The 15056-nt window shown below is 37.1% G+C and overlaps 1 protein-coding gene across 1 annotated transcript in view; it reads right to left on the bottom strand.

Annotated features, from left to right (window-relative positions):
* ERP44 (endoplasmic reticulum protein 44) overlaps positions 1–15056 on the bottom strand; it is an 83438-nt gene that overhangs the window by 36150 nt on the left and 32232 nt on the right. The window contains exon 4 of the mRNA XM_004423256.3: positions 13665–13780. Coding sequence (XP_004423313.1) covers positions 13665–13780 — 116 coding nt within the window. The remainder of the gene's footprint in view (positions 1–13664; positions 13781–15056) is intronic.

Below are 15056 nucleotides of genomic sequence, written 5' to 3'. Positions count from 1 at the left end.
CATGGAAGAAGATCCTAGAAAGAGTAGAGTAATACACTTTAAACAAGAGCATTACCAACACTCCTAATAGCACAGAAGTCCATATTGTGTGGAAAAACACAAAAATCAATGACTCAAAATTGGAAAGTGATGCACAAGAGTCAGACTCAGAATGTGAAACTGTTTTAGGATTACTTGAACAAATTTATTTTCCTTTTTAGGTACACACATTAATGATATGACAAAAAAACTATATCTAAGTCTAAAATAGTTCCTACGACATAAAAATTCTAAGTGATAAGAAAACACTGTGTTGTTCAATTTTTCTCAGTTTTTTTCAATTATAGATAGCAATGTGCCTTATAATCAATGACAAGTTAGATTTGACAAAATAGTGCAGAAAATACTTCATTGTATTGTTGGGAGATAATGAAATAACCTATTTAAAGTACTTAACATAGTACCTACAAAATTAACATTTCATAAATGCTGGTCACTATTCACTATTTATTACTCACTTATCCATCCACCTCTTCAACAGCTATAATCAAACACTCACTATGTGCTGGGCACCATTCCAGTGCTAGGGACAGAGGGGTAAAAAGACAAGGTCTTTGCCCTTACAGAGCTTACATTTTATCATTATTATTAACATTAATATTACTACATCTGCTGCTACGACTTCTGTTTCCACAGGCTAGAATCTTAAACGAAAATCTTAAACGCTTAAAAATATAATACATATACCAAAAAGATGGATTTCCTAAGCACAGTATAAGAGAAACCCTCTATAATAAGCCAACAATAAATATATCTTCACCAGAGAGGTAGAGATTCCTTTTGGGCCCTCCAGATGGGAGAAGCCAAATGGGCAACTGTCAGATCTGTGAGGAATATGAACCCGGGCATCCCCAGTCCCTGCAGGATGAGTGAGGATACCTGCCCTGCTATCATCACGGGCCATAAACGCCCTCTGGGCAGGGGGAAGAGGCTTTTCCTCAACATTGTCTTTTTTTTTTTTTTTGGCCGAGGCAGACTGGCCCTGGGCTAACATCTGTGCCCATCTTCCTCCACTTTATATGGGATGCTGCCACAGCATGGCCTGACAAGCGGTGTGTCGGTGTGCTGCCGGGATCCGAACCCGGCAAACCCCACGCCACCACAGCAGAGCACGCGCACCTAACCACTTGCGCCACCAGGCCAGCCCCAACATTCTGTCTTTTTAATTGCGCTGACTTCTTTTCCTTTTTTCCTTCCTTCTACTCTCCTTCTACTTTGTTCCCTACGTTAAATATAACAAATGGAGAATTTACGGGCTTAGGAGGTGAACTAAATTTTGCCACTAGATGAGGATTATTCAAGCTACAAGCTTTACACTGGGATTTCAAAAAATATTCCTAAGTCTAAATAGTTGGAAGCTTCCTGATGACACTCCAGCGTCAGTTTGAGTTCAAAATTCTCTTTCTACAGTTCCAAACTTTTTTGGGGGGTGGGGGGAGGGGGAGGATGAGGCAGGGAGAACAAAAGGGCTGACTAGGTGAAATCAGCCTGTTATATTCACTCTTGCCTTCTTTCCTTCTCCAGTTCCAAGTTCTCAGCCTATTTACCTGAACTTTTCAGGAAAGAAAGTCCTAGGAAGGGCTATGCAGAAGTGAGGTCGAGATGGAGCAGAAAGCACTCCACAGGATGCTGCTCCGTGGGAGAGAGGGAGATGGAAGGAGTGCAGGCAGCAAACCAAAGAACGGCCTCCTGTAAGTACGTATTGAGATGGGTTTTCCTGATCAACGAGTAAACTGGCATAGAGCACAACTCCAAAAGAATTCCCAGAACATTCTAAGGAATAAGTACATGCATTGCCTCCCACAGGGACTATGTTGAAAATACTCACTTGGAATGTTTTATGAAAATTAGTGCCATTACATTTTCATATTGTTATATAATTGTGTTGTTTGTTTCTTGACTTTATGGTCTCACCTCAGCCTCAATTCTTAAACAGGGATGACAAAGGAAAAAACTGTAACACAGCATTGGCAGAAATTCCCAAATGCAAGACAATATACAAGATTTGTGGCCAAGATACACATATTCACAACTAAATTAAGACGTGTCACACCTCAATTTGAGCTTGCAACACGTTATGAAGCAATAAATAAAGATTTTTAAATTAAATTTTTAAAATAAAGATTTTAAAAATTCAATGCAAGCAAAGGTTGATTCATACATTTTGCCACATTAAGTTCTTCCAAGAACCTGTGTTGGGTTTTATCAAGTCTTTCAGCATTTACTGATAGGATAAGCTGATTTTCCTCATTTTAGCTACTGACGGGATTTATTCTATTTCCTAATATTAAGCCATCTTTATACTACTGGCATAAATTCTCCTTGGTAATGGGAGAATATTTACAAAAGGCACATCTATCTTCCATAACACCTGGTGGTAACACAGAGATGCTCATGTCCAGGAGACGGCAACTTATCAAAGAAGGTAGTTTCATGACCAAGAAAATGGCCTCAACTGCCGTACCTGCTCATGGGAGGTTTTCACTGAAAAACTGAGTCAGCCACAGAGAGACGTGTGGGCCAGTTTTCAAAAGCCATCAAGTGGCTCTAAGTATTCCTCAAAATGCCAGTAAAAGTCTATTCGAGGAAATTCTTTTTAAATTCAATAACTGTGTTGGAGGTCATTTGTCACAGTGAAAATAAACAGAAATTACAATTAACAATATCACAGTAAACCTGTACAGTGCAGATTAAGCTTCTCCCACACACTTTTTCTCAAAAACCCTAAAGCAATAAGGCCCTGCTCCCTGCTCTTTTCTTAACCAAAGACAAATTGCAGGTTCAGTGACTTTTTATGCCAACTTTCTATTTTGGAAATTTTCAAACTTACAGAAAAGATGGAAAAGTAATATAATGAGCACCTGTACACTAGATTTAATATTTCACCACATTTGGTTACCACATTTCCCTTTCTCGCTATACACATACACACACTTCTGCTGGTGAGTGCTCAATCAAGCTCAGTGATTTTTTTTTTTAAGTAACTTGCCCGGCTGTATATGACTGAGTGAGTAGGGGGCTTCTGGTACTGGAACAAAGCATTCTACTTTAGTAGAGGGCTGGGACGTAGAGTATAGAAACAGTAATAACAGAAACGATACCATATACAGAAGAGGAGGGGAAGCTTCCTAACTCATTCTATGAAGCCAACATTACCTTGATACCAAAACCAGAGAAGGACAACACAAAAAAACAAAATTACAGGCCAATACCACTGATGAACATCGAAGCAAAAAACCTCAACAAAATATTAGCAAATAGAATACAACATTACATTAAAAAGATCATACACCATGATCAAGTGGGATTTATTCCAGGGATGCAGGGATGGTTCAGCATCCACAAATCAATCAACGTGATACATCACATTAGCAAAATGAAGAATAAAAATCCCAGGATCATCTCAATAGATGCAGAGAAAGCATTTGACAAGATACAGCATCCATTTATGATAAAATCTCTGAATAAAATGGGTAGAGAAGGAAAGAACCTCAACATAATAAAGGCCATATATGACAAACTCATAGCTAATATCATACTCAACGGAGAAAAACTGAAAGCTATCCCTCTAAGAACATAAAGCAGACAAGGATGCGCACTTTAGCCACTCTTATTTACCATAGTAGTAGAAGTTCCAGCCAGAGCAATCAGGCAAGAAAAAGAAAGAAAAGAGATCCAAATTGCAAAGGAAGAAGTGAAACTGTCACTACTTGCAGATGATATGATTTTACATATAGAAAACCCAAAACACTTTTAGAAATAATAAATGAATATGGTAAAGTTGCAGGATACAAAATCAACATACAAAAATCAGTTGCATTTCTATACACTAACAACAAAGTAGCAGAAAGAGAAATTAAGAATACAATCCCATTTACAATTGCAACAAAAAAATAGAATACCTAGGAATAAATTTAACCAAAGAGGTGAAAGACACGTACACTGATAACTATAAAACATTGTTGAAAGAAACTGAAAAAGATGGAAAAATATTCCATGCTCATGGATTGGAAGAATTAACATAGTTAAAATGTTAAAGCAATCTACAGATTCAATGCAATCCCTATCAAAGTTCCAACAACATTTTTCACAGAAATAGAACAAAGAATCCTAAAATTTATATGGAACAACAGAAGTCCCTGAATAGCCAAAGGAATCCTGAGAAAAAAGAACAAAGCTGGAGGTATCATACTCCCTGACTTCAAAATATGCTACAAAGCTACAGTAATCAAAACAGCATGGTACTGGCACAAAAAGAGACACACAGATCAATGGAACAGAATCGAGAGCCCAGAAATAAACCCACACATCTATGGACAACCAATTTGACAAGGGAGCCAAGAACATACAATCGAGAAAGGAAAGTCTCTTCAACAAATGGTGCTGGGAAAACTGGACAGCCACATGCAAAAGAATGAAAGTAGACCATTATCTTACACCAGACACAAAAATTAACTCAAAATGGATTAAAGACTTAAATGTAAGACCTGAAACCATGAAACTTCTAGAAGAAGACATAGGCAGTACGCTCTTCCACACTGGTCTTTGCAGCATATTTTCAAGTACCACGTCTGACCAGGCAAGGGAAACAACAGAAGAAATAAACAAATGGGACTACATCAAACTAAAAAGCTTCTGCACAGCAAAGGAAACCATTAACAAAATGAAAAGACAACTTAACAATTAGGAGAAGATATCTTCAAACCATATATCTAATAAGGGGTTAATATCCAAAATATATACAGAACTCATACATCTCAACAACGAAAAAACTAACAACCCAATTTAAAAAAGGGCAAAAGACCTGAAGAGACATTTTTCCAAAGAAGATATACAGATGGCCAACAGGCACATGAAAAGATGTTCAACATCACTGATTATTAGGGAAATGCAAATCAAAACTACAATGAGATATCTCCTTATACCTGTCAGAATGGCTGTAATTAACAAGGTAAGAAATAAAAAGTGTTGGAGAGGGTGTGAAGAAAAGGGATCACTGCTAGTGGGAGTGCAAACTGGTGCAGCAACTATGGAAAACAGTATGGAGACTCTTCCAAAAATTAAGAATGTAACTACCATACAATCCAGCTATTCCACTACTGAGTATTTACCCAAACACCATGAAAACACGAATGCATAAAGATACACGCACCTCTATGTTCATTGCAGCATTATTCACAATAGCCAAGACTTGGAAGCAACCTAGGTGCCCAAGGGACGAATGGATAAGGAAGATGTGGTATATATACACAATGGAATACTACTCAGCCATAAGAAACGATGAAATCCAGCCATTTGTGACAACATGGATGGACATTGAGGGTATTATGCAAAGTGAAATAAGTCAGAGGGAGAAGGTCAAATAACATATGATCTCACTCATAAATAGAAGATAAAAATGACAACAAACAAACACAGAGAGACAGAGACTGGATTGGTGATTACCAGAGGGGAAGGAGGGAGGGAGGAGAGCGAAAGGGATAATTTGGCACGTGTGTGGTGATGGATTGTAATTAGTATTTGGGTGGTGAACATGATGTAATTTATGCAGAAAAAGAAGTATAATGATGTACACCTGAAATTTATACAATGTTATAAACCAATGTTACTGCAATAAACAAAAAATTTTAAATAATTATAACACCACTTACAAAGATTGCATTTTTGTCTATGCACTGACCCATCAGAGATCATTTAAACAGACTATTATATAATTCGTATAGACATTTTTAGTCATTTTTACACAGAAATTGGATGAATTCTCAGTTTTTATGAGAAATCCAATTTAAATTACTTTATTTTGACCTTCAAAATAGCATAGTTACCCAGTAAAAGCTGCATACTCCTGGGTTACAGTCTGGCTCCCTCTATTTACTATGTAACCTTGGTAAATCATTCAGCCTCTCTAAGTCTTTCAGTGTCTTCATCTGTAATACAATGATATACTCCAGCTGTCTGAAAGTCCAATGTTCGTTCCCACCTCAGAAACTTCACACCTACTCCTCCTTCTGTCTGAAATACTCTTCTTCCTCTATTTCCCTTAAAAATCCCTACTCTTCCTTCAGGTCTTGTATCATCGTCTCAGAGAGGACTTCTCTATCCCCCCAGACTAAGTTACACTCATATTATCTCGTAGCACCCAAAACCCTCCCTTCAGAACAATCATCATGATGAGCAATTGTGTATTCATTGCTCTTGCCTTTGTGGGTGTGTTTGGTTCATTGCTGTATCTCTAGAACCTACCACACTGCATTACAAAGGGTAGGCATATAAAAAAAATGTTAAATGAATGAATAATACTATCTAACTCAAGGGGTTGTGGTGAAGATAACTGAAATAACACACGTAAAATCATGCCTAAATGCACAGTAGTTTTTCCCAGCAATCTGACTAGACACTTTTTACAGGAACTTTTCCAAGAAACAACACTATTACTTTGAATGGAAGGTCCGCGTGACACAGTGAGTCAGAAGCAAGGCAGACAGACTAAAGTATAAGAGGGCAAGACAGACAGGGTGCCACAATGCCAGACAGGTGATTAATAAGAATGAGACATATGTGGGCAGGATGATATCCTGATTCTGGGGTCACCTTCTGCCTTTGCTAGGAAGCTTCATATAGATTTTCTGCCTGACAGAAACTAATCTTGGAGCAGCAAGGAGGTACACTTGGTTGGAAAGAATACTGTAAGGAAATACAGACCACAAGAAGTAAAACTGTTTCTATTTGCATACAACATAATTGCCTAAGTAGAAAATTCTATGGGATCTACATAAAACTTATTAGAACTAAATAAGTACCAGTATAAAAGATCAACATATAAAAATCAAGTTTTTTTATATACTAGCAATGAACAATCAGAAATTAAAATTAAAAAATCAATTAGCATCAAAAAATAAGAAATACTTAGGAATAGTACATCTCACAAAAGACATGTGAGACCTAAGAAAAAACAGCAGACAAATCCAAAATGAGGGACATTCTACAAAATACCTGACCAATTGACTCCTCAAAACTGTCAAGGTTGTAGGAAAAAAGGGAAAGCATGAGAAATGGACAGATGAGAGGTAACCTTATAAGAAGACCTGATGACTAAATGCAATGTCTTGGATCTTGAAACAGAAAAAGGACATGAGTGGAACAACTGATAAATCTGAATAAACTCTATACTATAGCTAATAGTGATGTACCAGTGTTAGTCTCTTAGTTTTGACAAAAGTACCATGGTAATGTAAGATGTCAACATTACAGTAAACTGGGTAAGGAGTATAAGGGAATGCTCTGTATTATTTTTGCAACTTTTCTATATCTCTACAATTGTTCCAAAAATAAAAAGTTTATTTGAAAAATATCATTTGCAATAGCTTCAAAAAAAATACTTAGGGATAAATCTGACAAAGATGTGAAAGACTTATAGACTGAAACATTGCTGAAAACTGTAAAACACTCCTGAGAAAAATTGAAAAGATCTAAGTAAATAGGGAAATATACAATGTTCATGGATTGGAAGATTCAAATTGCTAAAGTGACAATTCTCCATAAATTGGTCCAAGAATTCAAAGTAATCCCAATTAAAATCCCAGCAGTGTTTTTTTCCCCACTTTGACTATAAATTAACAAGCTGATTCTAAACATCATACAGAAATCCAAAGTAACTACAATAGCCAAACCACTCTGAAAAAAAAAAATACAAAGTTGGAAGATTTACACTACTAACGCCAAGACTTATTATAAAGCTACAGTAATCTAGAAAGTGTGGTATTGGTGTAAACATAAACAAATAGACAAATCACAGACAAATAGATCAACAGTACAGAATAGAGAGACTAGAAATAGATTCACACGTGTGGTTAGTTGATTTTGACAAAGATGCAAAGTCCGTTAGTAAAGAAAGGATAGTCTTTTCAACAAATAATGTCAGAACAGCTTGATAACGATATGTAAAAAATGAACTCCAATTCACACACTGTGCCACATGTAAAAACTAACTCCAAAGGGATCACAGACCTAAATGTAAAACTTCATACTATAAAATTTATGAAAGAAAACATAGTAGAAAATCTTTGTGATCTTGGATGAGGCAAAGATTTCTCAGACACAGCATCAAAAGCATAATTCATTTAAAAAGGATAAATTGGATTTCATCAAAATTAAGAATATACACCCTTCAAAAGACGCTCTCAAACAAAATTAGAGGACTCACACTTCCCGATTTCAAAACTTGTTACAAAGCTACAGTAATCAAAACAGTGTGGTACTGGTAAAAAGACAGGCATATAGACCAATGGAATGGAACAGAGAGCTCAGAAATAAATCCTCATATATGGTCAAATGATTTTTGACAAGGGTGCCAAGACCATTCAATAGAGAAAAGATAGTCTCACCAACAAATAGTGTTGGAAAGCTGGATGCCCACATGCAAAAGAATGAAATTGGATCCTTACCCTGCACAATATAAAAAAATTAACTCAAAATGGATAAAGACTGAGGGGCCGGCCCGGTGGCGTAGCGGTTAAGTTTGTGCATTCTGCTTTGGCAGCCTGGGGTTCACCAGTTTGGATCCTGGGCACGGGCCAACTCACGGCTCATCAGGCATGCTGAGGCAGCGTCCCACATAGCAGAGCTGCAACTCAACAACTATGATACACAACTATGTATTGGGGCTTTGGGGAAAGAAAAGAAAAAGAGGAAGACTGGCAACAGATGTTAGCGCCAGGCCAATCTTCCTCAAACAAAAAGAAAAAATGATAAAGACCAAAACATATGATCTAAATTATAATACTCTAAGAAGAAAACATAGGAGTAAAGTCTCATGACATTGGATTAGCAATGATTACTTGGATATGACAAAAAAGAACAAGTAACAAATGTAAAAACAGATAAATTGGACATCAAAATTTAAAACTTCTGTGAAAACACAATCAACAGAGTGAAAAGGCAACCTACAGAATGGGAGAAAATATCTGCAAATCATATATCTGATAAGGGGTTAATATCCAGGATATATAAAGAACTCCTATGACTCAACAATAAAAAAAAATAACCTGATTTAAAAATGGGCAAACGACTTGCACAGGTATTTCTTCAAAGAAGATATACAAACAGCCAACAAACACATGAAAAGATGCTCAACATTACTAATCATTAGGGAAACGCAAATGAAAACCATGAAGAGGTAGCACTTCACACCCTTTATGACAGTTATTATCACAAAAGCAGAAAATAACAAGGGTTGGCAAGGATGTGAAAAAATTGAAACCCTTGTGCACTGCTGGCAGGAATGTAAAACTGATGCAGCTGCTATGGACAACAGTATGACAGTTCCTCAAAAATTAAAAAATAGAATTATCATGTGACCCAGCAATTCTACTTCTCGGTATGTATCCAAAAAAAAATTGAAAGCCAGGTCTCGAAGAGATAATTTGTATGACCATGTTCACAGCAGCATTATTCACAATAGCCAAGAGGTGGAAGTAACCCAAGTGTCCATCAACAAATGAATGTATAAACAAAATGTGGTCTATACATACAATGGAATATTATTTAGCCTTAAAATGGAAGGAAATTCTGACACACACTACAACATAGAGGAACCTTGAGGACACCATGCTAAGCGAAATAAGCCCATCACAAAAAGACAAACACTATCTGATTCCACTTATAAGAGGTATCTAGAGCAGTCAAATTCATAGAAACAGAAAGCAGAATGGTGGTTGCCAGGGGCCGGGGGGAGGAGAAATAGGGAGTTGTTGTTTAAAGAGTATAGCATTTCAGTTTTGCAAGATAAAGTTCTGGAGACAGGTTGTACAACAATGTCAATATACTTAATGCTATTGTACTGTACAATGAAAAATGGTAAAGATGGTATATTTTATGTTCTGTGCATTTTACCACAATTAAAGACACCCTTAAGAGAGTGGAATGAGGGCCGGCCCCATGGCTTAGCGGTTAAGTGCACACACTCCGCTGCTGGCGGCCCGGGTTCGGATCCCAGGCGCGCACCCACGCACCACTTCTCCGGCCATGCTGAGGCCATGTCCCACATGCAGCAACTAGAAGGATATGCAGCTATGACATGCAACTATCTACTGGGGCTTTAGGGGTGAAAAAATAAATAAATAAAATCTTAAAAAAAAAAAAAAAAGAGAGTGGAATGGGAGAAAATATTTGCGAATTACACAAATGAAAAAGAACTTGTATTCATAATATATAAAGAGATCTCAAAACCCAGTAAGAAATTTTTTTTTTTTGAGGAAGATTGGCCCTGAGCTAACATCTGTTGCCAATCTTCCTCTTCTTTTTTCCTCCCAAAGCCCCAGTACATAGTTCTATATCATAGTTGTAGAGTTGTAGCTCTTCTATATGAGATGCTGCCTCAGCATGGCTTGATGAGCAGGGAGCAGGTCCACACCCAGGATCTGAACCAAAGAACCTCGGGCTGTCGAAGCGGAACGTGAACCCAACCACAGTGCCACTGGGCTGGCCCCAAGAAATTATTATAAAAAAGAAATTATTATACCTGTTAATAATTTAACAAATATGTTAAATTAAATACAATGACCATACCAAGTGTTGGCAAGAACATGGAACAACTGGAACCCTCATACACTGCTAGTAGACATGTAAAATAGTACAAATACTTTGGAAAACAGTCTGTCAGTTTCTCAAAAAGTTAAATGTACACCTACCATATGACTCAGGTCTTTCACACCTAGGTATATGACCAGGGAAAATGTAAGCATATGTACAAAGAGTTGTACCTGAATGTCCACAGCAGCTTTATTTGTAATAGCCCTAAACTGGAAACAAACCAAATGTCTTGTCTGTCAATAGGTGAACAGTTACACACATTGTAGTATAAGCCATAGAATGGAATGCCACTCAATAAGAAAACTGAATGATACACATAACAATCTCAAAGAACCACGTTGAGTCATAAACAACAACATGCACACAAACACACAATCTACGATTCCACTTACATAACATCCTAGAAAATGCAAACTAATCTATAGCAACAGAAAGCAGTTCCATGGTCACCTGAGGATTGATGAGGGGAGAGAGGGACCACAAAAAAGCACAAGGAAAATTTTGGGGATGACAGATATGTTGATATTTTGATTGTGGTGATGGTTTCATGGGTATATACATATGTCAAAACATTTAATTGTATAATTTAAACTTGTGCAGTTGATTATACCTCAATAAATCTCTTTTTTAAAAATCAAATCCCACCAAAGAACAATCTGCCTAACAGGCACTTCTCTGCAGACCTCAGGATTCTTAAGGTCCTTCCAGTTCAAAACCTCTACAATCCATTTGGCACATAAGGGGTTACCCAAAATATAGTCTGTCTTATAATCTTTAAAGAGAGAGTGGAAAATGTGAATAAACCATCAATAAGGATTTCATAATGTCACTTTTAAAAACTGAAGAATTACACAGCAGGGAAAACATTTAAAGAGAATGCACAATGTCTCAGATATAACTTTTATTAGTAAAAAAACTAATTTTGTAGATCTCTTTGGTGGATCAAAAAGCATCTGAACTATGGCTATTTACTCCCATAAAAAGAGAACTTGAGGGCCGGCCCTGTGGCTTGGTGGTTAAGTGCGCGCGCTGCAATGCTGGTGGCCGGGGTTCGGATCCCGGGTGCGCATTGAGGCACCACTTCTCTGTCCATCCTGAGGCCGAGTCCCACATACAGCAACTAGAAGGATATGCAGCTATGACATACAACTATCTACTGGGGCTTTGGGGGGAAAAAATAAATAAAATCTTAAAAAAAAAGAGAACTTGAGGGCCGGCCCCATGGCTTAGCAGTTAAGTGTACGTGCTCCGCTGCTGGCAGCCGGGGTTTGGATCCCGGGCGCGCACCGAGGCACCGCTTCTCCAGCCGTGCTGAAGCCGAGTCCCACATACAGCAACTAGAAGGATGTGCAGCTATGACATACAACTATCCACTGGGGCTTTGCGGGGGGAAAAAATAAATAAATAAAATCTTTAAAAAAAAAAAAGAGAGAGAACTTCATTACTAGCAATGACGTCAGATTACCTCAAAGGTAAGTTAATCTGTTTAAAAGATAGAATAAATGATATTTAGGTTTCAACAATAGTTAATTTATCTCCCCAATGACTGTAAGCTTGAGAGCATAATTTCAGATTTTATGGTCCAAATTCAGTGAAAGTAGGGACTGTTGTCTGCACTGTAATGTCTAATTAAATACATAAAGAATAGAAAGATTTGAAATGAGAGCCCACATGAAAACCATCATGTTTCCCCATTAGTCAAGGTGGGAGGAAAGATCCAGAAACAGTGTGGAAACGCAGTCCATGCTTGCACTGACCTTTTATTGGTCCCTTCATCCAATCTAGCTATGAACCTCAGCAGACAGAAGGGTAGGGTATGGCTTGTAAGATTTGAAATGCTTTGCTGTTAGCCTTTTCTCCCTAGCACAGAGTTTTACCAGTAAATCCCTAAAATGTTTGTTGAAAAGAAAAGAAGCAAATAGATCTATGAAGGAATTTGGTCAGGAGATCTGGATTCTAAATCTGGCTTGACTAGCATTAAGCTGTATGACATTGGTTAAGCCACTTGATTTCCATTTCCTCATAAGTAAAATGAAAAGTCAGTGTACACACACTAATTGTAATTGTCAGGTTGAGTGTAAAGGAAAAGAAATTTGCACAATGGGAGAGTTCTGTATTCATTCAAACTTACCAATAACTCAATGCAACAAGCTTTTAATGAGCAAGCTCTGTCTCCCAGAAACTGTCAGATGCCTGAGATTCAGAGATTAATGAGTAGTTTGGTCTCCACTTAAAAGGGAGCATTAAAAACAAAGAAAAAAAAAAGTTCCTGCCTTTGAAGAACTGACATCACAACTGGTGAGACAACTAACACACAATGAACCAGAACCAGAAAACGCGTTTGGTACTATGAGAGAGGAAAGTTCAAGAATAATGATGGGAGCACCCAGGAGGAAACACCGCTGCAAGCTCACTAGCTCAAGTTAGAGAAATCTGTCATGTATACAGAAAACCGGGGCGATTTTATAGAGAATGCTCCACTGGGACAGGTGAAATCCAAGAGGTTGGATTTTAAATGAGTCTAACCTAAGTTTCTCAACACTCTGAATAATTAATCAGTAATTACACCTCAAAGATAGTCCTAGCCAATCTTGGTAGAATCTTTTATATAACAGAAACACACAAAAATCTGAGACTGTTTTATTTGAAATGACTACAAATGGTATTTCTGCATGATTCTAAAACTAAGAGAAATCCATTTTTTTCCCTAAAACTATATTTCAATTTTATTTATTGATTTTGGTATTTGCTTTGGTAGAAAACATTGCTAGTTAAGATTTACTGCCTATAAGCTTGCCCTACTATATTTTAATGAAAAAAAAAAATTTTTTTAAAGCCTTTGCACAGGCAAAATGGAAAGTAGTATTATAAGTACATAAAGATCGAAGGTCACTAGACTCTTTTTGGTTTGTTCTCCACTTAAAGCAGAGCACTTAAAAAAAGAAAAGAAAAATATGTGTGTACGTGTTTTTGTTTGTGTGTGTGTATGTAGGAGAGATGGGGATGGGACAGTTTCTTCCTACTAAAGTACTTACAGTGCTGATCACAATCAACTCTGGCAAACACTACTTGATTTTCATTTGGATATTCTTCCTTAATGACATTGGAAGCTTCCTCAAAAATTGGATGCAACATCTGGCTGAAACGACACCTATGCACAGAGAAGGATATCAATTAAAACTGAAAAGCAGAAAAGCAATAAAATCTTATTTCAGTTATTATTATTCATTGATATTTAGAATACGTACAATAAACAGATTTTGAGACAATCACGTACTAGTTAATTTAGTCATGGATCTTAATGTCATTCATTGGAGATGAAGACCATTTTGACTTCAAAGATTATACAAATAATTAAAAGATTTTGGCTTTTTCCCCCTAAGAAAAAGGCCAATATTATGGAGCGCACAGCTAAGGATTTCTCACAGGCGCCATGAAACAAGTCTGAAATAAGCCCTCTAAGATGTATCTACTTGGACTTGTAACTACTGAGACTTGGCCATTTATGAAAGAAATTAGCTTTCTCTAAATAATGAACTAATTTTTAGATTATTGTACAAAATCTTTAAAGTGGTAAATTTATTGCAAATATTAGACCGATTCACCTGACTAGCTCAATCAAATCTCAGGGGCAAGTTAGTCTACTATAGTATATCATGAACTGCTTCTCCTCAAAATCTACCCCAGGTTAAAATGGACTTTTGCACCTAGAAACATATTAAATATACCAAATCCAGGAGCAAAATTTTAAATTCTTAAACAAGACTTTCTGTCCATGTTTCCTCTGACGTTTTTGTTTGTTTTGTTTTTACTTTTAAAAGGAGGCACAAACCCCACAATATTCCAGAAACTTGAAACTTCTAATTCTGACTGTCCCTTAATCAGGCCAACCACTTCACAAATATATGATGTTGTGAGTCATGAAAGGGCCCTAACAAGAAAGAGAAGAAGAATCAGAATCAGCACGCAACCAGCGGGGTTAGAACAGTCATTCTCGTATGAAAAAGGTACTGAGTATCTGTTAACAAAAACAAACCATAATTGCTACTATTGCTTCCAGAGCCCTTTTCTGCTAAGAAATTTACTTAAATGAAGCCTGTGAACTCTTTAATCCACATACGATTTGGTCATACATGTTAACTATAATTGAACACAAATATTGTAAAGCCTGTGAAAGGATGCAAACTTGACACCTCCTCCCTATTTCTTTTTCTATCTATCTCTTCTAGCCCACTCACCTGACTTCCTAAGGAGATGTCCTAGAACATATCAAGGAGACACAATCTGTATCTTCAATCTCTTGCTTTCAAGTGGCTCTTTCCTCTTTTAGCATTCTTAACTCTCTCCCATCTGGGATAGGTGGGTGGGGTCTGTGGACATCAGGGACTGTGCCTTATTTGACTACATATTCTAACAAGCATTTCAAT

This window comes from Ceratotherium simum, chromosome 29 (genome assembly GCF_057802395.1).
Source record: "Ceratotherium simum simum isolate JZ-2026a chromosome 29, ASM5780239v1, whole genome shotgun sequence".
Taxonomy (NCBI): domain Eukaryota; kingdom Metazoa; phylum Chordata; class Mammalia; order Perissodactyla; family Rhinocerotidae; genus Ceratotherium; species Ceratotherium simum.
The sequence above is the reverse complement of the archived record's forward strand: the minus strand, read 5'-3'. Positions and strand labels throughout refer to the sequence as shown.